Source organism: Schistocerca nitens, chromosome 8 (genome assembly GCF_023898315.1).
Source record: "Schistocerca nitens isolate TAMUIC-IGC-003100 chromosome 8, iqSchNite1.1, whole genome shotgun sequence".
Taxonomy (NCBI): Eukaryota; Metazoa; Arthropoda; class Insecta; order Orthoptera; family Acrididae; genus Schistocerca; species Schistocerca nitens.
In genome coordinates, this window is record NC_064621.1 from 519,553,457 (window position 1) to 519,581,089 (window position 27,633).

At 40.5% G+C, this 27,633-nt stretch overlaps 1 protein-coding gene across 1 annotated transcript in view; it reads right to left on the reverse strand.

Moving 5' to 3' along the window:
* Positions 1-1,867: 1,867 nt before the first annotated feature.
* LOC126198987 (uncharacterized) overlaps positions 1,868-27,633 on the reverse strand; it is a 69,692-nt gene continuing 43,926 nt past the window's right edge. Inside the window, exons 6-7 of the mRNA XM_049935656.1 lie at positions 11,483-11,721; positions 1,868-1,989 (exon numbers count right to left, since the gene is read on the reverse strand). Of these exons, the coding sequence (XP_049791613.1) occupies positions 1,890-1,989; positions 11,483-11,721 (339 nt within the window). The 3' untranslated portion in view covers positions 1,868-1,889. The remainder of the gene's footprint in view (positions 1,990-11,482; positions 11,722-27,633) is intronic.

Here is a 27,633-nt window from a genome sequence, read left to right on the forward strand (position 1 = left end):
CAGAAATTATCTTTCTTCTGAATTTTCAACAACATGCAGTTATAAATTAAAAATATAAAGTTCATATAAAAGCAGCTGTTCTATATTTAAAATACCAGTGTGATGGGCAAAAAATTCCTGGAATGTGAAAAGAATCAAGATACAATGAACTGAGGGGGTACAGCAAATGACACAAATGTGTCACACATATATCATACATGATATTAAATTATTTCACATACAATCATTACTGTCTGCAAGAGATAAAACACCAAATACTGTGTAACAGTGTAGCACAAATGTGCTCTCCCTATACAGAGATATATTAGTTAAACTCTTCAAATGTTTGTACAGAATACATATCACACACATTCATTCATTAAATGCACTGTAAAATCTTCACAGTTAAGTTTTCACATAGTAACAAAGAAAAGATAGCACCACAAATAATGCTGTGCTGACACAACCATATGTTTGAGTCATACAAGTAAAGATTCTCAAAACAATTTTGAAATGTAAAAAAAGGGTATGGACGTATAACAAGAAAATGCAGCAATAAGTCTATTCCAATACACACACACATAAAGACTCTCGATAAAGAAATAATAGTAACTAATTTTTACTTTTTACTTTGAAAAATAAAAGTATCAAAAAGCAATATGTGAGGGCACAAACAATCATGTGTAAATTTAAAGGGTCCTCCAAAGTGACAGAACAATTTTATAGCTTTTGTACATAGGCTAATGGACAAATAGACTGTTTTGATGAGCTATAAGGTAGAAACCATCAGCTCTTATAATAGGCAGTAACACTGTCATAGGTGTTGTCAGTGTTGTCAGAGTACAAAGTTCCAAATGAATGCAGACCAGCATTCTTATTCAGTAGATAATACTTTGGGAAGGGGGGGGGGGGGGGGGGGGAATTTATCCTTTTCATATAAATAAACTCATTCACTCCATGATTACTATTGGAACTTCTGCATTTATTTTTTAAAAATGCATGAAGACTGTTGACCTGCTTTACATATTAATAAAAACATCTATTCTGACAACACTAGACAAACTGTCACTTTTTAAACTATCCTGGATGTAGAAATTTTCCTATGTTTTTTTTATGAAATGTTAAAAATGCATTAGATGTTGCAGACAGCTTTGCATCATACAGAAATGAGAGCAACTGTTACCAAAATGTCCATGCTACAAAGACGTACATTAATTTTCTGGATGATTAACAGCAATGATCGCTACTGCCATCACTGCAATGTAACAAACAACCAATGATACCAGTATCCTGGCACCAATGTTGAGTGACAAGCTGTTGAAGAACCATCAATGCATTATTTTAGGAACCTCGTCATCAGGTTCCAATTACAAAATAGTTCCTGAAATCGAAGTTTTTATTAGCAGGTCAGATAATGCAACAATTTAGTCTGTAATACATCAAGAACTGGCATTTGACTGCAAATTACAAATGGACCACAGTAAAACACTGAGCAAGGTGAGCCTCAAATTTGAAGAAAATTCTGTTGATGAACTGTGCCCATACCTTAAAAATCATTTCATTTCTCCTTTAGAGGGTCACATTCAAATCTAAAACTCTGAGTTAAGAGAAGTTTCTGCCAAATTTGTCATTATTGGGTATTGAGCATGTCTATCACTATTATCCATTTCCAATTAACAGTTCTTTTAACTGTCTTTAAATACACTTCACAATGTTTACAATTGTTTCTGTCAGTCTGGATGACCCAAATCATTCAAGTAGATAAAAGAATAGTAAAAAACTCTTCTTTTGAGCAATGTTCAGTATCAGAAAATACCTGTCTAAAATGCATTAAAACAGCTGTCTGCTCTGAGCAATAACTAAATTTCTTTAAAGAAAGGAAAAAAATCACATATAGACAGAGGAAAACTTCATTCTTCCTCTGATGAAGTAGATGATGTAGATGAAGCTGGCATGCTGCTGAACCAATTCTCCCTTGTGCCATGGAGAGGTGCACCACTGGATCCAGTTCTGTGAAAGAAGTTCAATATTACTAGCACATACAATTATCTCATGGTCATTACCTCTGAATTATGAATACAACATTCCCTCTTGTTTCAAACATTTTTCTGGCCACTGTTATAACTACGAGTTAATACACTAACAAAACAAAAAAAAGTTTTTCATCAGCCCAGTTCCCAGAACTCCTGAAGATAGACGTTTACTGTGGATATTGTATCACTGACACAGTCTCTCTGACTGTCCAGGGATGTCACTAAACCCACCCAAAGATGTAAGCAACCATGCATGAGCAGCACCTATTAGACAGAGGGGGTCTGACAGCTGATCCATTCCAGTCATTCCACCATGAAGGAGGTACACGGCTCATGTTGTCTGTAGTTCAACCATGCCTAGACACTCAATACCACAGTTCGATCGTGTCCACATCGTTACTTTGTGCCAGGAAGGGCTCTCAACAAGGGGAGTGTACAGGCATCTCGGAGAGAACGAAATCGATTTTGTTCGGACACGGAGGAGATACAGAGAGAGAGGAACTGTCGATGACGTGTCTTGCTCAGGCTGCCCAAGGGCTACTACTGCAGTGGATGACCACTACCTACGAATTATGGCTTGGAGGAACCATGACAGCAACGCCACCACGTTGAATAATGCTTTTCGTGCAGCCACAGCACATAGTGTTACGGCTCAAACTGTGTGCCATAAATAGGCTGCATGATGCGCAACTTCACTCCCGACATCCAGGGTGAGGTCCGTCTTTGGACCATGACAACATGCAGCACGGTACAGATGGGTCCAACAACATGCCGAATAGACCACTCAGAATTGGCATCACGTTCTCTTCACAGTCGAGTGTCGCATAAGCCTTCAACCAGACAATCATCGGAGACGTGTTTGGAGGCAACCGGTCAGGCTGAATGTCTTAGACACACTGTCCAGCGAGTGCAGCAAGGTGGAGGTTCCCTGGTCTTTTGGGGTGGCATTATGTGGAACCGACGTACGCCGACGGTGGTCATGGAAGGCGCCATAATGGCTGTACAATACGTAATTGCCATTCTCCAACCGATAGAGCAGCCATATCGGCAGCATATTGCTGAGGCATTCGTCTTCATGGATGACAATTCACGCCTCCATCGTGCGCATCTTGTGAATGACTTCCTTCAGGATAATGACATCGCTTGACTAGAGTGGCCAGCATGTTGTCCAGACATGAACCCTATAGAACATGCCTGGGATAGACTGAAAAGGGCTGTTTATGGACGATGTGACCCACCAACCCCTCTGAGGGATCTACACCAAATCATCGTGGATAGTATGCCACGACGAATACAGGAATGCATCAGTGCAAGAGGACATGCTACTGGGTATTAGAGGTACCAGTGTGTACAGCAATATGGACCACTACCTCTGAAGGTATGATGGTACAACAAGCAATGTGTGGTTTTCATGAGCAATTAAAAGGGCGGAAATGATGTTTATGTTGATCTCTATTCCAATTTTCTGTGCAGGTTCCAGAACTCTCAGAACCGAGGTAATGCAAAACTTTTTTGATGTGTGTAATTTGCTTGTTTTTCTTGGGTGCAAGTTACAGATGGGTACTACCTTATCTACAGAGGACTACTTTTTTGTATCTTTTATTTCAAACAGGAGCTGGGAGTTAGTTCTTTTTGCTGAAGTATATAAATAATGTAGTCAATGGGACAAGTATGAATGGCTATGTTGCTGTTTTTCCACAAATCAGCAAACTGCAAACTTTTTGAGTTTGATATGTTTTTTTAATTTAAAAAATATATAAAATAGGATGGAAAATCCAGGATGAAACAACAACAACAATATTACAAAAAGGACACATTACTACTCACCACACACACACACACACACACACACACACACACACACACACACACCTACCTACTATCCCTGGCTGCTGGGACACAACTGCAGATCATGCTGGCATCTGATGTGCATCAATCTGGGATGGTTGGTGGATGTAAGGAGGCATGGAGCATGGAGTGGGGCGACGTTGTGCTGCTTGTGGGAGGTGGGAGCTTGCAGGGGCATGGTGAGGACAGGCTGGGCTGCTACGTGCAGAATTGGGAGGCTGAGCTGCCCTGCTATCAATCCTACCTCCCCTATCCCCCACTACACCCCATGCCACCTTACCTCCACTATCCATCCCAGATTGCTGCAAATGTAAGATGCAGACATGGTCTGCAGAAGGGCCCCAGCAGCCACAGACAGCAGCCATGTGTACGTGTGTGCATATGGGGGGGGAGGGGGGGGGTGCGGCACAAGCACACTATTTCGGATGAAGGACTTTTGTTTGAAAGCTTACATATTTAGGAGTCCTTTCACAGTGCTTGTCTGCAACTGAACGCCTCCTGTATAGTGATTAGCAATCTACCCTTTTCATAATATTATTAAACATAAATTAATGTTAAAAATTACATTATAATTACACTTAATGCAATAAATGTATATCTTGATGCTCCCTCACATAACAAACACGTATACATGTAAGCAACGACATCTTACAAACAAGACAAAAAAAGTGACTTATCTATACACAAGAGGTCATGAATAAAATGGAAAATGCAGTGGACTTTTCCAATTAATTATGCCAACAATGTGCTACAGGATCTTTCCTGAATCTTGTCGTAAACACCCTGTTCTCTCCAGAGCAGTGGGCATCACAAAAGGAGACTGTAAATGCTGTTGCAGTATTATGCGGGTCATTCATTGTGCCAGTAAGAGTAAAAGAGGCACACTGTTTGATAAAGTAAACAGTTGTATGCAGCTCCCAGTAGACAGTTTGCTACGGAATACATTACCTTGAAGCTCCTGCTGACATATGTCAGTTATGTGGCACTTCTCCATAGATTATATCATATATTTATGACAGATAATAGGTCATCGACCATTGGTCAACCTATTTTATTGGCAAAAGTCTGATGTCTCCTCAAATTCTATGCCTCTGCCACAGCCAATAGTGGTCACTTTGTGGGAGGTGCTGCATTTGCTGCAACTAGGTAACTTCTGTGTACTACAAACTTTAAGTTCTCCAGTTACCCAAACTCGTTTTGGAGTCCAAACTACATTCTCTTGACATTCCCAGTAACAGCACTCCTCAACAGCAAGTATAAAACCTTCTATCTAATGCATACAAGATAACAAATTATACACAGTATGCTGCTTCAGGTTGCAGGCAAAATGGAAAATGATATGCAGCGTGCTTCTTGAGGTTCTTGTACATCATTTGAAGATATAAAGTTTGTTAAGAACATATGGCTGTGTCAAAGCTATTATATATCACGTGGTTACAATGACAGCAGTTGCCACAATTTTCATGCGACTTAATATTGTCTTGTTTCCCTCATTATGTTGGATTTTTGGACACTAACGTAGTACACAAATAGCAACATTAAACAGGACCGGACGAGGCAGAATGTTCCAGTCTTCAAAATGCATATTGATCAACATAAAGAGAAAACTCATTGTGGGTATCCTTATTAAGGAAAAAACTGTAGTGTATTTACACTCATTGATGTTATAAAGAGTACTATGTGTGCAGTTGTTGTTTCATATAGTATATACATGAGAAACATATCGTTAACTGTTTCCTAGGAATACACAAATAATTAATTTCTTTTACAGACAAAAGCTTTGAACAATAATTCTATAAAAATTCTAGATACATGTAGCTTGTTGCTCCTATTTAGTAGTTGTACATCATACACACATCCCCATTCATGGTTTCACTTTTTGCCAATTCAATTACTTCACAAAACTGACCAATATTTGGTATCCAGGAGAGTCTCACCTATTAACAAATGAGAGAAATACCTGTCGTAAAAGGGTGTGGTGTCACAATGCTTACTAACTAACCAAGAGAAGTGTGGCACATGTGGAGGAGAGCAACAGCTCTCTTTCCTCAAGAGAGACAATGTTCAGTTCACATGAAGGAGAAAGACACAGCATTAAACACTGAAATATTGTTACCTGTGCCTGACATGAAGTAGATTCTTAATCAATTAAGAGAAACATAGGCAATGACGATGGGGATGCTGTTTGTTGCTTTTGGGAAACATAAAGAAAGATATACAGCAGGAGGGGGTGAAGTGGGGTGGGGGGTGGGAGATGGGGGACCTCTACTAGGAAAGAAGAGAGAGAACCCTGATTGTTACACGGAATGCTATTGCACTATTTCACTGTGAATATCCCCCTCTACATTTAATATGTAATCTGTAGCACTAGATACCGCAATTGCAACAATCCTTGGAAGGAGGTTTTGCTTACATGTATCTGCAAGATGATGAACGAAATAGGAAAACATTACCTTCAAACATCTAGAAACATTAGTGACATAAAAGAGGAGACAACAGACACCAGCAAGGGGAGACAGACAATAAAAATCTTTTCCAAGACTTTCACAATGATAGGTAAATAACTACTCAGACACAGGTACATCATTTCAAGACTAAGAATGAACTAACTTCCACAAAGTCTTACAATATTTACTTCAAGAAGAATGAAAAGAAGTCACACAGTCTAAAACTTCCTATTTCTTCAGTAAAACAAATTTTAATTAGACACTTCTTACCTTAATAACAACATTGTACACCTGATGTTTAAATATGAATTTGAGTTTTAAATGATTTATTTCCTATTAGTCTGGAACTGAACCTCCCTTGATTTCTTTGCTACTAGATGCCCAGTTTTCAAAAATTCCACACTCCCAATAGATAGCTGAATCATACTTCATGAATATCAGTATACTTGTACCTCTCTCATTCTCATATTCACAATCTAAAAGATGTACCGAAAACTAAGTTTTTATGTTTTGTATTTGAAAGTGTCTCATACTGTGATGACTACCAGAAATAAACGTTAACTTGTTATACATGTTTTACACACATCAGAGTTGTCATCTACTGCACAGGCACAGAAGGACAAACAGAATCCGCAGAAATTTGTTGGAAAAAAGTTAAAACTTAAGCAATTCTCCATTAGAAAATCACAAAAACTGTGTTGTTGTTGTTGTTGTGGTTTTCAGTCCTGAGACTGGTTTGATGCAGCTCTCCATGCTAATCTATCCTGTGCAAGCTCCTTCATCTCCCAGTACCTACTGCAACCTACATCCTTCTGAATCTGCTTAGTGTATTCATCTCTTGGTCTCCCTCTATGATTTTTACCCTCCACGCTGCCCTCCAATGCTAAATTTGTGATCCCTTGATGCCTCAGAATATGTCCTACCAACTGATCCCTTCTTCTGGTCAAGCTGTGCAACAAACTTCTCTTCTCCCCAATCCTATTCAATACTTCCTCATTAGTAATGTGATCTACCCAACTAATCTTCAGCATTCTTCTGTAGCACCACATTTCGAAAGCTTCTATTCTCTCAACCAATCCACTGTGTGTTTTTTGTAAAAAGATCAAACCTCTTGCTCAATAAATTCTTGCTATGGATATGCAACTGCAGAAAGGTGGGAATTTAAGATGGGACCTGGATAAACTGAATAAACCCGAGGTTGTACAGAGTTTCACGGGGAGCATAAGGGAACAATTGACAGGAATGGGGGAAAGAAATACAGTAGAAGAAGAATGGGTAGCTGTGAGGGATGAAGTAGTGAAGGCAGCAGAGGATCAAGTAGATAAAAAGACGAGGACTACTAGAAATCCTTGGGGAACAGAAGAAATATTGAACTTAATTGATGAAAGGAGAAAATATAAAAATGCAGTAAATGAAGCACGCAAAAAAGAATACAAACATATCAAAAACGAGATCAACAGGACGTGCAAAATGGATAAGCAGGGACGGCTAGAGGACGAATGTAAGGATGTAGAGGGGTAAGATAGATACTGCCTGCAGGAAAATTAAAGAGACCTCAAGAGAAAAGAGAACCACTTGCATGAATGTTAAAAGCTGAGATGGAAACCCAGTTCTACGCAAAGACGGGAAAGCAGGAAGGTGGAAGGAGTATATAGTGTGTCTATACAAGGGCGTTGTACTTGAGGACAATATTATGGAAATGGAAGAGGATGTAGACGAAGACGAAATGGGAGATATGATACTGTGTGAAGAGTTTGACAGAGCACTGAAAAACCTAAGTCCAAACAAGGCCCCGGGAGTAGACAACATTCCATTAGAACTACTGGCAGCCTTGGGAGAGCCAGTCTTGACAAAACTATACCATGTGGTGAGCAAGATGTATGAGACAGACAAAATACCCTCAGACTTCAAGAAGAATATAATAATTCCAATTCCAAAGAAAGCAGGTGTTGACAGATGTGAAAATTACCGAACTATCAGCTTAATAAGTCACGGCTACAAAATACTAAAGCAAATTCTTTACAGACGAATGGAAAAACTCGTAGAAGCCAGCCCCAGGGAAGATCAGTTTGATTCCGTAGAAATATTGGAACACGTGAGGCAATACTGACCTTACGACTTATCTTAGAAAATAGATTAAGGAAAGGCAAATCTACATTTCTAGCATTAGTAGACTTAGAGAAAGCTTTTAACAATGTTAACTGGAATACTCTCTTTCCAATTCTGAAGGTGGCAGGGGTAAAATACAGGGAGCAAAAGGCTATTTACAATTTGTACAGAACCCAGATGGTAGTTATAAGAGTCTAGGGGTATCAATCGGAAGCAGTGGTTGGGAAGGGAGTGAGACAGGGTTGTAGCCTCTCCCCGATGTTATTCAATCTGTATATTGCGCAAGCAGTGAAGGAAACAAAAGAAAAATTTGAGTAGGTATTAAAATCCACAGAGAAGAAGTAAAAACTTTGAGGTTTGCTGATGACATTGTAATTCTGTGAGAGACAGCAAAGGACTTGGAAAAGCAGCTGAATGGAAAGGACAGAGTCTTGAAAGGAGGATATAAGATGAACATCAACAAAAGCAAAACAAGGATAATGGAATGTAGTAGAGTTAAATCGGGTGATGATGTGGGAATTATATTAGGAAATGAGACGCTTAAAGTAGTAAAGAAGTTTTGCTATTTGAGGAGCAAAATAACTGATGATGGTTGAAGTAGAGAGGATGTAAAATGTAGACTGGCAATGGCAAGGAAAGCATATCTGAAGAAGATAAATTTGTTTACATCGAGTATAGATTGAAGCGTCAGGAAGTCGTTTCTGAAAGTATTTGTATGGAGTGTAGCCATGTATGGAAGTGAAACATGGACGATAAATATTTTGAACAAGAAGAGAATAGAAGCTTTCAAAATGTGGTGCTACAGAAGAATACTGAAGACTAGATGGGTAGATCACATAACTAATGAGGAGGTATTGAACAGAATTGGGGAGAAGAGGAGTTTGTGGCACAACTTGACTAGAAGAAGGGATCGGTTGGTAGGATATGTTCCGAGGCATCAAGGGATCACCAATTTAGTACTGGAGGGCAGCGTGGAGGGTATAAATCGTAGAGGGAGACCAAGAGATGAATACACTAAGCAGATTCAGAAGGATGTAGGTTGCAGTAGGTACTGGGAGATGAAGAAGCTTGCACAGGATAGAGTAGCATGGAGAGCTGCATCAAACCAGTCTCAGGACTGAAGACCACAACAACTACATGGAAATACAGCAGTTCCATTTCTTTTCCTCTCAACAAAGAACACAAAATTCAATAAAAAATTCAAACATCCTACAATATTTGGGCTCTTTACAGAATAAGCTTAAGCATTTACAAAAATGACTGTTATAATAGAAATTCTCCTATTTCTATTTTTACAAAAAGGAGAATATTATGCTCATTACAACTTTTATTTAATCAAAGTACAATACATTTGAGAATTATTTCCATCTTGCTTGTTTTCAAATGTTTGTATCTCTGTGGCTTGTTTTTATAACTGAAAGTCATAACCATCCAAATCTATCATTAGTGACATCTCTTGGGTCACATTATAGTCCATCCAGAAGTAGCACGTAACTGACATTAGTGTGCTAAAAGCAAATGCTTCTGTTAAACAGTTCAGTTTGTTGCTTGAAAACAGGCTCGCTCTCTCTCTCTCTCTCTCTCTCTCTCTCTCTCTCTCTCTCTCTCTCTCTCTCTCTCTCGTTCCCCGCACCCTTCCGCCCCCACCCCCATAGAACACTAGTAAACTCTTTGGATTCAATATTGCATCAGCAACAGTGCAAATATGATCTTTAAATTTGCATTTGTTGAACATACTGGTATCTACCTGTCCTCTATTAACTACGAGGGGCATTCAGTAAGTAATGAAACACATTTTTTTTTCCTCAGACAATTTTGGTTGAAAAAAATGACAACTTTATTGTGGGACATTATGGATTATCCTGCTTCAGTCCTTATAGCTTCATGGCATTCCAATAGGTGGTGGCACTATACATACTATTCAAAATGGCATCTGTAACAGAGGTGCATTCCAAGCAAAGAGCTGTCATGGAGTTTCTTTTGGTGGAAAAGCAGAGCACTGCAGACATTTGTAAGTGCTTTCAGAATATCTATGGAGACCTGGCAGTGAACAAAAGCATGGTGAGTCATTGGGTGAGGTCGCACAAGGTCACACAAATCTGTCTGATCTCCTGTGTGCCGGCCAGCTGCACACAGCTGTCTCTCTTGCAATGTTGGAACGCGCAGACACTCATTCGAGGTGATCAACAAATCACAATCAAGCACCTAACTGCACAACTGGATATCACTGTTGGTACTGCTGACACACTCGTCCACCAGTTGGGGTACTCAAAGGTGTGCGACACCAAATGGGTTTCTCACCGCCTAACAGAAGACCATAAAGAGCAACGAAAAACCATCAATGTGAAATTGCTTGTGTGTTATGAGGCCTATCATGAAAATTTTTTGTCAAAAAACATCACCACAGGTGATGAAACATGGGTTCACCACTTCGAACCTGAAACTAAAACTGCATCTATCTCTCCTCTTAAGAAAAAGTTCAGAGCCACACCTTCAGGCAGTAAAGTCAAGGCTGTCAATCTTCTGAAGGGGTTATTCTGTTTGATGTCCTCCCTCGGCATTCAATTGTCAACTCTGAAGTATATTGTGCTACCCTCAATAAATTGAAAAAACAACTTCAGCATGTGCATTGCCACAAAAATGCAAACAAACTTCTCCTTCTCCACATCAACGCAAGCCCTCACACAAGTCTGCGCATAAAACTTCACTGGATTATTCTTACTCATCCACCATAAAGCCCAGATTTTGCACCTTCCAAATTCCATATGTTCGGCCTTTTGATGAATGCACAATGTGGGAAGAAGTACATGGATGATGGGGAGGCTATCGATGTGGCAAAATGTTGGCTTTGACGACATCCAGTGGAGAGGTACCACGCGAGCATAGACAAAAGAGTGGGGAATAACGTGGTGCTCTGAAATCCTGAATAAAACCAACCTGCTTTCACAAAAACAAAAAGCAAACAGTGTTGCATTACTTAATGAATGCCACTCATACATTGACATAATTCAACACCCTAATTGTAGCCTATTTCCTGTTTACTTATTAATACATACACATTCTTACCTTGTCCTGCGGGTATTTGTGGGGAGTGTGAGTGATGTACGGTAATAACCTCTTTGCTCAGCTGTTTCATCATGTTCTGGCCGCCGATGAAGCGTCATAGTCTCTTGCTGTGGAGCATCACCTTCCCCTTCCTCATCCAGGTAATAACTGGACCCGTGGGGAGTACTCTTACAGTTCTCACACTCACTGCGATAATCGTCATTATCGTCTGTTGGTAGTACTGGAGGGGGTGGCAGGCACTGTAATGTCAATTAATGTCCAATTATACCTGATCTATTATACTCCCACTGGATAACTGAAGTTAACTATTGTATATTTGGTAATACTTCATAACGTTTACAACCCACATCACAAGAGTAAAGTCCACAAATCCACATGAAAATATCATATATAATTCAACAAAAAATAAAAATAAAAAAAAGATTGTACTGTACATTCTGACAAAGTCCAACAGCAGCACATCAAATTGCCCACAAATTACTAAGAAGGGCTTTTAAGTTAACAGATCTATTATTGAGTAAATTGAATAAAATGTGGGAATATTTGTCCTATGCTATGCTACACTTACAAAACTGACCCTAGAAAGATATTGGTATAATGGAAACCCTGGTTTATTGCTATAGCTTTGAAACTGAACTAAACATTCAGTTCAAAGAATACGAAAAACGTGTATGAAGGTGGGTGGGCAGTAAGGCTGGAGGATTTGAGAAAGACAGAGGGAAGGAGATAGCCATCACAGAAGAACATAGGTAGCGACAAAGGTGGTATGTAGTGAATACAGGTCACACAGGAAGGCATTTAGAGGGCGTAAGAATGAGGCATGGAACAAGAAAATGACGAGGGGACACTGGGTGGCAGAGACTGAGGAAAACACTTGGCAGAGCAGCAAGTTGGGAGAGGATGTCAAGTAGTTTCTTCTAACTTTTGATGAAGGTTGAGGCATTGTTGTGCCTGTTGCCACCAATAGCACATGAAGTCACTAAAGAATGTCTTGGTTTCAAACCTTTACCCTGCAACTTTCCCCCCCCCCCCCCCCCCCATGAGATATTACGTATTACCAATACAGACATCTCTTTGTAGACACCCACCTTTTTCTAATGGCTGTATGACCACCACACTGGAACTTGGTTACAGTCTTTGCCAACTTTAAGAAACACTAAGACTCTCTGGGCAAACAAAGAGTACCAAACATTTTGTAAGAACATTTTATCATAGTAAGGGATGAGAACAAACAAAAACAATTAAAGGCAATCATTCACTTATTTCTTTTTTCCTTTCTCTTCCCTAGCATTTATCCTGTATAGTATGGGGGTCTGCTTTGATACACACTAGACAGACAGATGGACAAGAAAGTGATCCTATAAGGGTTCTGTTTTTACCAACTGAGGCTCAGAACCCTAAAAACTACCACACATCAAATTCTAGACACCATCAAAATACCTATGGATGACAAGTACAGAAACCTACAAAGACAGAGTTACCCTACGCTAATGCTGAAAAGTAGTAACAAGGAAAATAATTTTATTGAACTATGAGGAACCCAGGCAACTTTTAAAAACTAACACAAACAACCCGAACATTACCAACAATGAATACACGAATACCCCAGCAGCTCAAGAGATGGCAGCAGCACTCAAAAAGAGTTCAGAAACTTCAATGCATTTTGCCGAAATTTGCAAATATGCTAATGACCCTCTGCACAAGGCATTATCAAATATTTGCGAAAAATTTGATGGATATAATCCACCCACTCCACAAAATGGAGATAAGATCAACCCCGATAAGTCTCTTTGACTGTACATATAACATTTTCTCCAGTGTTTTATATGGTAGGATTAAACACCCCCCATGAACCATGGACCTTGCCATTAGTGGGGAGGCTTGCGTGCCTCAGCGACAGATGGCCATACCGTAGGTGCAACCACAATGGAGGGGTATCTGTTGAGAGGCCAGACAAACATGTGGTTCCTGAAGAGGGGCAGCAGCCTTTTCAGTTGTTGCAGGGGCAACAGTCTGGATGATTGACTGATCTGGCCTTGTAACACTAACCAAAACGGCCTTGCTGTGCTGGTACTGCGAACGGCTGAAAGCAAGGGGAAACTACAGCCGTAATTTTTTCCGAGGGCATGCAGCTTTGCTGTATGGTTAAATGATGATGGCATCCTCTTGGGTAAAATATTCCGGAGGTAAAATAGTCCCCCATTCAGATCTCCGGGTGGGGACTACTCAAGAGGACATCATTATCAGGAGAAAGAAAACTGGCGTTCTGCGGATCGGAGCGTGGAATGTCAGATCCCTTAATCGGGCAGGTAGGTTAGAAAATTTAAAAAGGGAAATTGATAGGTTAAAGTTAGATATAGTGGGAATTAATGAAGTTCGGTGGCAGGAGGAACAAGACTTTTGGTCAGGTGAATACAGGGTTATAAATACAAAATCTAATAGGGGTAGACAACATACCATTAGAACTACTGGCGGCCTTGGGAGAGCCAGGCCTGACAAAACTCTACCATCTGGTGAGCAAGACGTATGAGACAGGTGAAATACCCTCAGACTTCAAGAAGAATATAATAATTCCAATCCCAAAGAAAGCAGGTGTTGACAGATGTGAAAATTACCGAAAAATCAGTTTAATAAGCCAAAGCTGCAAAATACTAATGCGAATTCTTTACAGACGAATTGAAAGACTAGTAGAGGCCAACCTTGGGGAAGATCAGTTTGGATTCGTAGAAATACTGTAACACGTGAGGCAATACTGACCTTACGACGTATCTTAGAAGAAAGATTAAGGAAAGGCAAACCTACGTATCTAGCATTTGTAGACTTAGAGAAAGCTTTTGACAATGTTGACTGGAATACTCTCTCTCAAATTCTAAAAGTGGCACGGGTAAAATACAGAGAGTGAAAGGCTATTTACAATTTGTACAGAAACCAGATGGCAGTTATAAGAGTCGAGGGGCATCAATTGGAAGCAGTGGTTGGGAAGGGAGTGAGACAGGGTTGTAGCCTCTCCCCGATGTTATTCAATCTGTATATTGAGCAAGTAGTAAAGGAAACAAAAGAAAAATCCGGAGTAGGTATTAAAATCCATGGAGAAGAAATAAAAACTTTGAGGTTCGCCGATGACATTGTAATTCTGTCAGAGACAGCAAAGGACTTGGAAGAACAGTTGAACGGAATGGACAGTGTCTTGAAAGGAGGATATAAGATAAACATCAACAAAAGCAAAACAAGGATAATGGAATGTAGTCGAATTAAGTAGGGTGATGCTGAGGGAATTAGATTAGGAAATGAGACACTTAAAGTAGTAAAGGAGTTTTGCTATTTCGGGAGCAAAATAACTGACGATGATCGAAGTAGAGAGGATATAAAATGTAGACTGGCAATGGCAAGGAAAGCGTTTCTGAAGAAGATAAATTTGTTTACATCGAGTATAGATTTAAGTGTCAGGAAGTCGTTTCTGAAAGTATTTGTATGGAGTGTAGCCATTTATGGAAGTGAAACATGGACGATAAATAGTTTGGACAAGAAGAGAATAGAAGCTCTCGAAATGTGGTGCTACAGAAGAATGCTGAAGATTAGATGGGTAGATCACATAACTAATGAGGAAGTATTGAGTAGGATTGGGGAGAAGAGGAGTTTGTGGCACAACTTGACAAGAAGAAGGGACCGGTTGGTAGGACATGTTCTGAGGCATCAAGGGATCACCAGTTTAGCATTGGAGGGCAGCGTGGAGGGTAAAAATCGTAGAGGGAGACCAAGAGAGGAATACACTAAACAGATTCAGAAGGATGAAGGTTGCAGTAAGTACTGGGAGATGAAGAAGCTTGCACAGGATAGAGTAGCATTGAGAGCTGCATCAAACCAGTCTCAGGACTGAAGACTACTACTACTACAACAACAACAACAGGATTAAACAACAAATAGAGCATGAAGTTGGTGAATAGCAGCAGTTCTTGACACACTTTTTCTGTGCTAAGCAGCAAAAGGATTGTGATCTTATGGTCTAAGATTTGGGCAGAGAAAGTAACAATTTAAAGAGGCTACCTATAACCTACCTCACTACTCTGAGTCAAACCTCACGATTAAACCTTTCTGGTTCACAGCACAACTGATAGTAAAGAGAAATATTTTCAATAAAGTCAACAATGCCTGCTAGTTTATCACAATGATAACATATAGAAGCTACATGGTGAAATTTTGGACAACTGCTGTGAATATCAAAATCTCTCCAAGACAGAAGTGCTGATTATTAATAGATACATGAAATGTGATGGTACAACAAAACTAATTGTCTAGAGACCATTTTGTTGTTTCAAAAGCTCTCTGTAGTCTTATACATTTTGGTAAATACTTGTAAAGGAGAATATTTCAGTATTACATGTTCACCTTAGAGTCCTCAACATTAAGAAGGGGTTCTCTTCATAGTGTCAAATATAAGAAAGTTATCCAACTCAAAAAACTGAAAATGAGTAAGAAAGTTTTTATGTTGCACTACCTTTGTTCGATCAGTGAATCTGTGATAGTCCATTCAAGTTTTCAAACTGGTTCACCTGTGGATGTGTGGTCAGAAACAGTCTGAAACAATGTGGGACTTTTGCACTGCTTGAATGCTGTGTTTACTTCTTGTATTGGGAAAAGTGTCGTGATATGTATGAGCTCTTCATTTGTTCTTCATACACAGCAGCTGTCGCAGAAAAATCATTCAGTGTTCCAAGCAGTTTTCCATTAGAATTGATCAAGGGAATAATGATTGGTGGCTTTTGTGGGAGGAGACCAAACAGCGAAGTCATCGTTCCCATCAGATTAGGGAAAGATGGGGAAGAAAGTCAGCCGTGCCCTTTCAAAGGAACTATCTCGGCATTTGCCTGAAGCGATTTAAGGAAATCACGGAAAACCTAAATCAGAGTGGCTGGACACGGGTTTTGAACCGTCATCCTCTCGAATGCGAGTCAAGTGTGCTAACCATTGCGATGAATAACGAAAGATAGATCCAATTTATTATATCCTTAATTAGACCAAGTAACAAAACAAATTCACATCAATAATTAGTCATAAATGATTTTAATAGCACTGTACAATGTGATTCAAAGTTTGTATAGATTTACATTTGACCTACTGCATTTTTAAAGTCTGTAATCTTTGATAAGTTAACTCTCAAGTTAACTTCATGAAATTAAGAAAGCTTCAAATTTTTCTTCTTGGTGGCTAACAAATATTAACTGTGGTACACTGTTATACCTGAGGGTGATTTTCAGTTTACTTTTTGAGATACTGTGCTTTCACAAATATAAAATTTACACATGAAATACAAAGGTTACAGGAACTCGGAAAAACCTATCCTGTACAATAATTTCAACTATTATTTGTGTGGAGGTAGAAAATAAAATACAATAAAAGTTATACTTGTTTTGGAGTGAGCTTAATTATATCATTTGTGGCATGTAAGCAGAATCTGAGTTACCAGAATTGATGTCTCATATTTCTTGGAGTTTTGTTCCTGCCAGATCAGTTGGGCATGCAGGATAATGTACTCAATATTTATATTTTGCTTAATTGTCAAGACTTTTTGCTTTTAATTATCAGCAATAATATTCATTTTCACACCCCAGTACAGAAACGTAATATATATTTGAATAAAATACACACGAATGAAGAAAGGGCATTCATAAGCATATATTTACAGTTTTAATACTTTTGTTTTTCATTAATTATTACTACTACTGCCCAGATGCCACTTGTGTGCCATTTACATAATGTATCTGTTGTCATTGAGACTGATTTTAATAAAATCTGCAAACATTTTGCACACAAACTAAAAGAAGTCAGTACTTTAACATGTGAGATAATAACAAGTACATTTGCACGGATGTGTGATGCACTACACCCACAGTGAATCTCATTACACGACAAGCATATAAAGTGCTCAAGTTAATATTACCTCAGTCTCTTACAACTAAGACAAAGCCATAGAAAGCAGCAAACACTTACTCTAAGAGAAAAAAAGAAATTATGCAGCCCAAAGGAATTGTCCAAATGGGACAGAAATCAATGGATGTGGTATACATCTACAGATACACAAATTATTACAATTTCAGAGAAAACTGGATGATTTATTCAATAGAAAGAGCTTCACAAATCGAGCAAGTCAATAACACGTTCCTCTACCTCTGACTCTGATGCAAGCAGTTATTCAGCTTAGAAATGATTGACCTTGTTGGAAGACATCCTGAGGAACACTGTCCCAAATTCTATCCAACTTGCAATTAGATCCTCAAAATCCCGAGCTGGTTGGAGGGTCTTCCCCATACCACTCCGAATATTCTCAGTTGGGGAGAGATCCAGCAAGGTAGAGTTTGGCAAGCATGAAGATAAGCATTAGAAATTCTCACTATGTGCAGACAGGCATTATCTTGCTGAAATGTAAGCCCAGGATGGCTTGCCATGAAGGGCAACAAAGTGCGGCATGGAATATCATCGACTTACTGCTAATCTGTAAGTGTGCCATGGATGCCAACCAAAGGAGGACTGTTATGAAAAGAAATGCCACCCCAGACCACCACTCCTGGTTGTTGGGCAGTATGGTGGCCAACAGTCAAGTTGGCTGTCCAGAGCATCTTCGGACACATCATCAGCCTGGAATCTCACTGACTGGTGTAGTTTTCTCTCCAATGATGCATACCCTTCAAATGAGCTCTGATGACCAGCAATGACATGTCTGGAGACATCCCAGACAGTGATGGAATACTAACCTGGCTGTCACAGGTCATACGGCCTGACAAACAGGAGTGGTGGTCTGGGGTGCCGTTTCTTTCCATAGCAAGACCCCTCTGTTTGTCAACCAATGCACCATTACAGCACAGCAGTACATAAATGATATTCTATGCACCATTTTGTTACTCTTCATGAAAAGCCATACTAGGCTTACACTCGCTCACACATGACAAATTACTACTGCTTATCTTCATGCTTGCCAGACCCCACCTTGGCCAGCAAAATCACCAGATCTCTCCCAAACTGAGCTTTTCTGAAGCATTATGGGCAGCGTCCTGTAACCAGCTTGAGATTTTGGCAATGTAACATGCCACTTAGACAGAATTTGGCATGATATGCCTTAGGAGGACATCTAACAAATCTACCACTCAATCCCAAGCCAAATAACACTTGTGTAGAGGCCAGAGATGGACCAACTTGTTATTGACTTGATCAATTTGTGAAGCCCTTTCTCTTCAATAAATAATGAAAAATTTTTTTCCAAAGTTGTACTCATTTGTTTGCCTGTAAATGTATATCACATCTACTGATTTCCATCCCATTCGTATCATTTCTTTGTGATGCATCATTTTATGTGTCTTAGAGTGTAATTATGTTAAGATTCAATGACTGCTAAATAAGAAAAAAAAATTGAATAAACTGTTTATAAGGACTTCTTAAAAAAAAGCAACTAAAAAATCAAACATATGGGTTTACGATAGTATACTTGGGTGCACTGTGTGCATACCGGAAGGAGTCATACCATATGTGGAATGAGTGCTTCCAGATGCCATGAAGAGCACAGGGCGTTACGAACTGCAGCTGGTGGCTGATGTCAGCACTAATGATGTGGGTCACTTTGGATCAGAAGAGATTCTCTCCGGTTTCGGGTGGCTAGCTGAAGTGGGAAAGACGGCCAGTCGTGGCAAGATGAAGGCAGAGCTCGCCATTTGTAGCATCAATGACAAGACTGACTGCATACCTTCAGTACAGAGCTGACTGGATGGCCTGAATCAGAGACTCAGATGGTTCTGTGACAATGTAGATTGCAGATTTCTCTACTTGCACCACAGGGTAATGGGGTTTCAGATTCTGCTTAATAGGTCAGGTGTCCACTACACTCAGGAAGTGGCTATATGGGTAGAGGGGGATATGTGGAATGAACTGGGTGGTTTTTTGAATTAGAGGGTCTAGGGAAAGTGCAAAAAGGGTTTCACATTCAAAGTGTGCAGGAAAAATACAGAAAAAGAGTAGACATAGCAATAATCAATATTGTAGTTTTAAGATGTTTTAGCTGCGTTAGGGACGAGTCAGAGCTCCAAGCACCAATAGAAAGCACTGAACCTCAAATTGTTACAGGTTCAAAAAGTTGCTTAAGGCCAGAGATAAGTTCAGCCACAATTTTCACAAAGGGCCAAACAGTGTTTAGAAAGGATACATTAAATACAGTTGAGGGTAGCATCTTTGTTGCTGTTAGACATAGTTTATCTTGTAAGCAAAATTAAAGTAGATAACTCCTGTGAGGTAGTATGGGTAGAGGTTACACTTCACAACCGGAATAAATTAATAATTGGCTCCTTTACCAACCCCCTACTCAGATAATAAAGTTGCTGAAAAGTTCATAAAACTTGGTTCTCATCACAAATAGGTACCTATACAATTATAGTTGGTGGCGACTGCAATCTACTTTCAATTTGTTGGCGTAAATATGTATTCAAAGCCTTGGCAGGAATAAAACATCATCAATAATTGTATTAAATGGTTTCCCCAAAAATCATTTTGAGCAGTTACTTCAGGAGCCCACTTGATATGTAATTGGTGGTGAAAACATGCTTGATGCCTTGTTGTTGTAGTGGTCTTTAGTCCAGAGACTGGTTTCATGCAGCTCTCCATGCTACTCTATCCTGTGCAAGCTTCATCTCCTCCCAATACCTACTGCAACCTACATCCTTCTGAATCTGTTCGGTGTATTCATTTTTTGGTCTCCATCTACGATTTTTCCCCTCCACCCTGCCCTCCAATATTAAATTGGAGATCCCTTGATGCCTCAGAATATGTCCGACCAACCGATCCCTTCTTCTAGTCAAGTTATGCCACACATTTCTCTTCTCCCCAATTCTATTCAATACCTCCTCATTAGTTATGTGATCTACCCATCTAATCTTCACCATTCTTCTGTAGCACCACATTTCGAAAGCTTCTATTCTCTTCTTGTCCAAAATATTTATCATCCATGTTTCACTTCCATACATGGCTACACTCCATACAAATACTTTCAGAAACGACTTCCTGACACTTAAATCTATACTCGATGTTAACAAACTTCTCTTCTTCAGAAACACTTTCCTTGCCATTGCCAGTCTACATTTTATATCCTCTCTACTTCGACCATCATTAGTTATTCTGCTCCCCAAATAGCAAAACTCATTTACTACTTTAAGTGTCTCATTTTCTAATCTAATTCCCTCAGCATCACCCAATTTAATTGGACTACATTCCATTATCCTCTTTTTGCTTTTGTTGATGTTCATCTTATATCCTCCTTCCAAGACAAGGTCCATTCTGTTCAGCTGCTCTTCCAGGTCCTTTGCTGTCTCTGACAGAATTACAATGTCATCGGCAAACCTCAAAGTTTTTATTTCTTCTCCATGGACTTTAATACCTACTCCGAATTTTTCTTTTCTTTCCTTTACTGCTTTCTCAATACAGATTGAATAACATCGGGGAGAGGCTACAACCCTGTCTCACTCCCTTCGCAACCACTGCTTCCCTTTCATGCCCCTCGACTCTTGTAACTGCCATCTGGTTTCTGTACAAATTGTAAATAGCCTTTTGCTCCCTGTATTTCACCCCTGCCACCTTCAGAATTTGAAAGAGAGTATTCTAGTCAACACTGTCAAAAGCTTTCTCTAAGTCTACAAATGCTAGAAACAAAGGTTTGCCTTTCCTTAATCTATTTTCTAAGAAAAGGCATAGGGTCAGTATTGCCTCGCGTGTTCCAACATTTCTACGGCATCCAAACTGATCTTCCCTGAGGTTGGCTTCTACCAGTTTTTCCATTCGTCTGTAAAGAATTCGTGTTAGTATTTTGCAGCCGCAGCTTATTAAACTGATAGTTAGGTAATTTTCACATCTGTCAACACCTGCTTTCTTTGGGATTGGAATTACTATATTCTTCTTGAAGTCTAACGTCTGTCTCATACATCTTGCTCACTAGACAGTAGAGTTTTGTCATGACTGGCTCTCCCAAGGCTATCAGTAGTTCTAATGGAATGTTGTCTACTCCCGGGCCTTGTTTCGACTTAGGTATTTCAGTGCTCTGGCAAACTCTTAACATAGTATTATATCTCCCATTTCATCTTCATCTACACTCCTGGAAATGGAAAAAAGAACACATTGACACCGGTGTGTCAGACCCACCATACTTGCTCCGGACACTGCGAGAGGGCTGTACAAGCAATGATCACACGCACGGCACAGCGGACACACCAGGAACCGCGGTGTTGGCCGTCGAATGGCGCTAGCTGCGCAGCATTTGTGCACCGCCGCCGTCAGTGTCAGCCAGTTTGCCGTGGCGTACGGAGCTCCATCGCAGTCTTTAACACTGGTAGCATGCCGCGACAGCGTGGACGTGAACCGTATGTGCAGTTGACGGACTTCGAGCGAGGGCGTATAGTGGGCATGCGGGAGGCCGGGTGGACGTACCGCCGAATTGCTCAACACGTGGGGCGTGAGGTCTCCACAGTACATCGATGTTGTCGCCAGTGGTCGGCGGAAGGTGCACGTGCCCGTCGACCTGGGACCGGACCGCAGCGACGCACGGATGCACGCCAAGACCGTAGGATCCTACGCAGTGCCGTAGGGGACCGCACCGCCACTTCCCAGCAAATTAGGGACACTGTTGCTCCTGGGGTATCGGCGAGGACCATTCGCAACCATCTCCACGAAGCTGGGCTACGGTCCCGCACACCGTTAGGCCGTCTTCCGCTCACGCTCCAACATCGTGCAGCCCGCCTCCAGTGGTGTCGCGACAGGCGTGAATGGAGGGACGAATGGAGACGTGTCGTCTTCAGCGATGAGAGTCGCTTCTGCCTTGGTGCCAATGATGGTCGTATGCGTGTTTGGTGCCGTGCAGGTGAGCGCCACAATCAGGACTGCATACGACCGAGGCACACAGGGCCAACACCCGGCATCATGGTGTGGGGAGCGATCTCCTACACTGGCCGTACACCACTGGTGATCGTCGAGGGGACACTGAATAGTGCACGGTACATCCAAACCGTCATCGAACCCATCGTTCTACCATTCATAGACCGGCAAGGGAACTTGCTGTTCCAACAGGACAATGCACGTCCGCATGTATCCCGTGCCACCCAACGTGCTCTAGAAGGTGTAAGTCAACTACCCTGGCCAGCAAGATCTCCGGATCTGTCCCCCATTGAGCATGTTTGGGACTGGATGAAGCGTCGTCTCACGCGGTCTGCACGTCCAGCACAAACGCTGGTCCAACTGAGGCGCCAGGTGGAAATGGCATGGCAAGCCGTTCCACAGGACTACATCCAGCATCTCTACGATCGTCTCCATGGGAGAATAGCAGCCTGCATTGCTGCGAAAGGTGGATATACACTGTACTAGTGCCGACATTGTGCATGCTCTGTTGCCTGTGTCTATGTGCCTGTGGTTCTGTCAGTGTGATCATGTGATGTATCTGACCCCAGGAATGTGTCAATAAAGTTTTCCCTTCCTGGGACAATGAATTCACGGTGTTCTTATTTCAATTTCCAGGAGTGTACATCCTCAAGAACATCGCCCTTGTATAGATGCTCTATATACTACGGTCTGCCTTTCTGCTTTCCCTTCTTTACTTAGAACTGGGTTCCCATCTGAGCTCTTGATATTCATTCAAGTGGTTCTCTTTTCTCCAAAGGTCTCTTTAATTTTCCTGTAGGCAGTATCTATCTTACCCCTACTGATATACGCCTCTACCTCCTTACATTTGTCCTCTAGCCATCCCTGCTTAGCCATTTTGCACTTCCCGTTGATCTCATTTTTGAGACATCTGTATTCCCTTTTGCCTACTTCATTTACCGCATTTTTGTGTTTTCTCCTTTCATCAATTAAATTCAATATCTCTTCTGTTACCCAAGGATTTCTACTAGCCCTCGTCTTTTTACCTACTTGACCCTCTGCTGCCTTCACTATTTTATCTCTCAAAGCCACCCATTCTTCTTCTACTGTATTTCTTTCCCCCATTCCTGTCAATTGTTCCCTTATGCTCTCCCTGAAACTCTGTACAACCTCTGGCTTAGTCAGCTGATCCAGGTCCCATCTCCTTAAATTCCCACCTTTTTGCAGTTTCTTCAGTTTTAATCTACAGTTCATAACCAATAGATTGTGGTCAGAATCCACATCTGCCCCTGGAAATGGCTTACAATTTAAAACCTGGTTCCTAAATCTCTGTCATAATATCTATCTGAAACCTTATAGTATCTCCAGGCTTCTTCCATGTATACAATCTTCTTTTGTGATTCTTGAACCAAGTATTAGTTATGATCAAGTTATGCTCTGTGCAAAATTCTACCAGGCGGCTTCCTCTTTCATTCCTTACCCCATTCCGTATTCACCTACTACATTTCCTTTTCCTTTTCCTACTGTCGAATTCCAGTCACCCATGACTATTAAATTTTCGTCTCCCTTCACTATCTGAATAATTTCTCTTATCTCATCACACATTTCATCAATCTCTTCATCATCTGCGGAGCTACTCGGCATATAAACTTGTACTACTGTGGTAGGCGTGGGCTTCGTATCTATCTTGGCCACAATAATTCGTTCACTATGCTGTTTGTAGTAGCTTACCCGCATTCCTATTTTTTTATTCATTATTAAACCTACTCCTGCATTACCCCTATTTGATTTTGTACTGATAACCCTGTATTCACCTGATCAGAAGTCTCAGTCCTCCTGCCACTGACCTTCACTAATTCCCACTATATCTAACTGTAACCTATCCTTTTCCCTTTTTAAATTTTCTAACCTACCTGCCCGATTAAGGGATCTTACATTCCATGCTCAGACCCGTAGGACACCAGTTTTCTTTCTCCTGATAACAACATCCTCCTGAGTAGTCCCCGCTCGGAGATCCGAATGGGGGACTATTTTACCTCCGGAATATTTTACCCAAGAGGACGCCTTCATCATTTAACCATACAGTAAAGCTACACGCCCTCGGGAAAAATTGCGGCCGTAGTTTCCCCTTGCTTTCAGCCGTTCGCAGTACCAGCACAGCAAGGCTGTTTTGGTTAGTGTTACAAGGCCAGATCAGTCAATCATCCAGACTGTTGCCCCTACAACTACTGAAAAGGCTGCTGCCCCTCTTCAGGAACCACACGTTTGTCTAGTCTCTCAACAGATACCCCACCGTTGTCATTGCACCTACAGTAGGGCTATCTGTATCGCTGAGGCATGCAAGCCTCCCCACCAACAGCAAGGCCCATGGTTCAAATTTTATTGATTATGAAATACAAGTTCTTGAAGTCTATTCAGAATCAGAAATGTTGATGTCTTAGCAGGAAGGGAGCATCATGACAGATACAGGGATTAATGACCACCAAATCATTGTAACGAGACTGACCACTGCACAATCCAAATCCATCAAAGCAAGTGCGAAAGACATCTATTTAAAAAAAGGACATAAAAATTCTCATGGTGCCTTCCTAGGAGACAGCCTCCACTCCTTCCCAACTAACTATGTATGTGTCAATGAGATGTGGCTTAAATTCAAAGAAACAGTATCTGAGGCAACTGAGAGATTTACACCAAATAAATAATGGATGGTGCTGGTCCCCCATGGTACACAAAACATGCCATAACACTGTTGCAAAAGCAAGGAGCAAAGCATACCAAATTTAAAAAGAACAAAAAATCTCTGAAGCTTGAAACTTAGCATGGACTTCAACATGAGATGCTTTTAATAGCTTCCACAGTTACACTCTTGGTTCTTCCATCCAGAAAAAAATCAGAAGAGATTCTGGTCTTATGTAAAGGACACAAGTGGCAAGACCAATCAATACCCTCACTGCACGTTACAAATGGTAATGTAACCAATGACAGTGGCACTAAAGTGGAGTTATTAAATAAAGTTTTCTGAAATTCCTTCACCACAGAAGACAAATGGAGACCAACTGCCAACGTGACTAACTCAGGAGGGTCATTCAATAATTAAGAGACACAAATTGGTCTGGGGAAAAAAGTGTTAGTGGAGCAAGTTTGGTACTTTTATGGCATTAAGTTGGCATCACTGGGATGAGGCCTGGTTAGCTGATGTATCAACATTGTTTTGTTTATAATCTGAAAAATACCTTTCAAGATGGCGAGTCCACTTGAAACGTCTACATTAGTTGAACAACGTTCTGTTATTGGTTTTTTACTTTCTGAAGGCGAGAAACCAGTGAATTTATACTGTAGAATGTCTAAAGTTTATGGTGAAGGTTGTATGACTCATGCAAATTTTTACAAGTGGGTAGAGCACTTCAAAAATGGTCGCGATTCAGTGACTGACAAACACTGTTCCGGCCGATCAGTTGCAGTTTCAACTACCTCACTTGGAAGTCGAATTGATGACATTATTCGTGCCGATCACCATGTGACTGTGGGAATGATAGTTGATAAGGTCCAAGTTAGTACTGGTACAGTTCATAACATTATCTGTAACAAGCTGAAGTACCACAAAACATGTGCAAGATGTGTCCCAAAGGAGTTGATGCAGCTACACAAGGAAACAAGGTTGAGAGTGTGCACAGAGCTAAAGGAACATTATGAAAGAGAAGGTGAGCACTTCCTCAACGAAATTTTAGTTTGTAAGGAAACTTGGATTCACTATTATGAGCCAGAATCAAAATGACAAAGCATGGAGCGGAAGCACACCAACTCACCTGTCAAGAAAAAATTCAAAACCCAAGCATCAGCAGGAAAAGTCATGTTGACAGTGTTTTGGGATGCTGAAGGGTACAGTTTTTTTGTGATTACCTCAAAGAGCAGCATACAATGAACAGCCAATACTACTCGGATTTGCTTTTAAACACGATGAAGTCAGTCATGAGAGAGAGACAACATGGATCTCAGAGGAGAGGTGTGATTCTTCAGCAAGACAATGCACGTCCTCATATTGCTCAACTGGTGAAACCATCGACAAAATGGACTGTGAAGTACTGTCTCATCCCCTTACAATCCTGATTTAGTACCTAGTGATTTCCATTTGTTTGGTGCACTGAAGAAGGCATTCATGGGAAGTGGTTCCAGGACAAGGACGTGAAAAAGTTTGTGGGAAATTGGTTCAAACATCAAAATAAAGAGTTCTTTGCAGCCGGAATAGAAAAGCTTGTAACCTGTTGGAACAAGTGCATAAATGTTCAAGGGAATTATGTTGAAATGTAGAAAAAGTATTGTTTTGTAAAAATAAACACTTTTTCCTCCAGACCAATTTGTCTCTTTAATTGATGAATGACCCTCATAGAAGTAGATATCCTCGGTTTAACAAAGCAGCTTGAAGGCAAAAGTCTTACAGCCCAGATAACATACCAATAAGGTTCCTGTCAGAGTATGCTGATACAATAGCTCCATAATTAGCAATCACCCCATGTTTAGCAATCCTATACAACTGCTCACTTGACGAAATATACATACAAAAAGACTGGAAAATTCCAGAGGTCACACCAATACTCAAGAAAGGAAATAGGAGTAATCTGCAGAATTGGAGACCAACATCTCAAACATCTGTCTGCAACAGAATTTTGAAACATGTACCGTGTTTGAACATTATGAATTACCTCGAAGGTAATGGCCTACTGACACATTTAGCAAGGATTCAGAAAATATTGTTTTTGTGAAACATAACTAGCTCTTTATTCGCATGAAGTAATAAATGCTATCAAGAGGAGATGTATAATTGATTCCATATTTCTAGATTTCCAAAAGGCTTTTGACACCATTTCTCACATGAAACTTCAAATCATGTGCCTACGGAATATCGCTTCAGTTGTGTGACTGGAGCCAAGATTTCCTCTCAGAAAAATCAAAGGAAAAATAACTAAGTAAAATGGAAATGATAACCAGCATTCCCCAATGAAGTGTTATAGGCCCTCTGCTGTTCCTAATTTACGTAAACAATTTAGGAGATAATCTGAGCAGCACTCTTACATTGTTTGCAGATGAATCTGTCATTTGCCATCTATTAAAGTCATCTGAAGATCAAAACCAATTGCAAAATGACAGATATGATATCCGAATGCGGCGAGAAATGGAAATTGTCTGTCAATTAAAAAAAGAGTGACGTAATCCATTTTAGCACCAAAAAAACTTTTCAATTACACGATAAATCACAAAAATTTAAAGGCTATCAG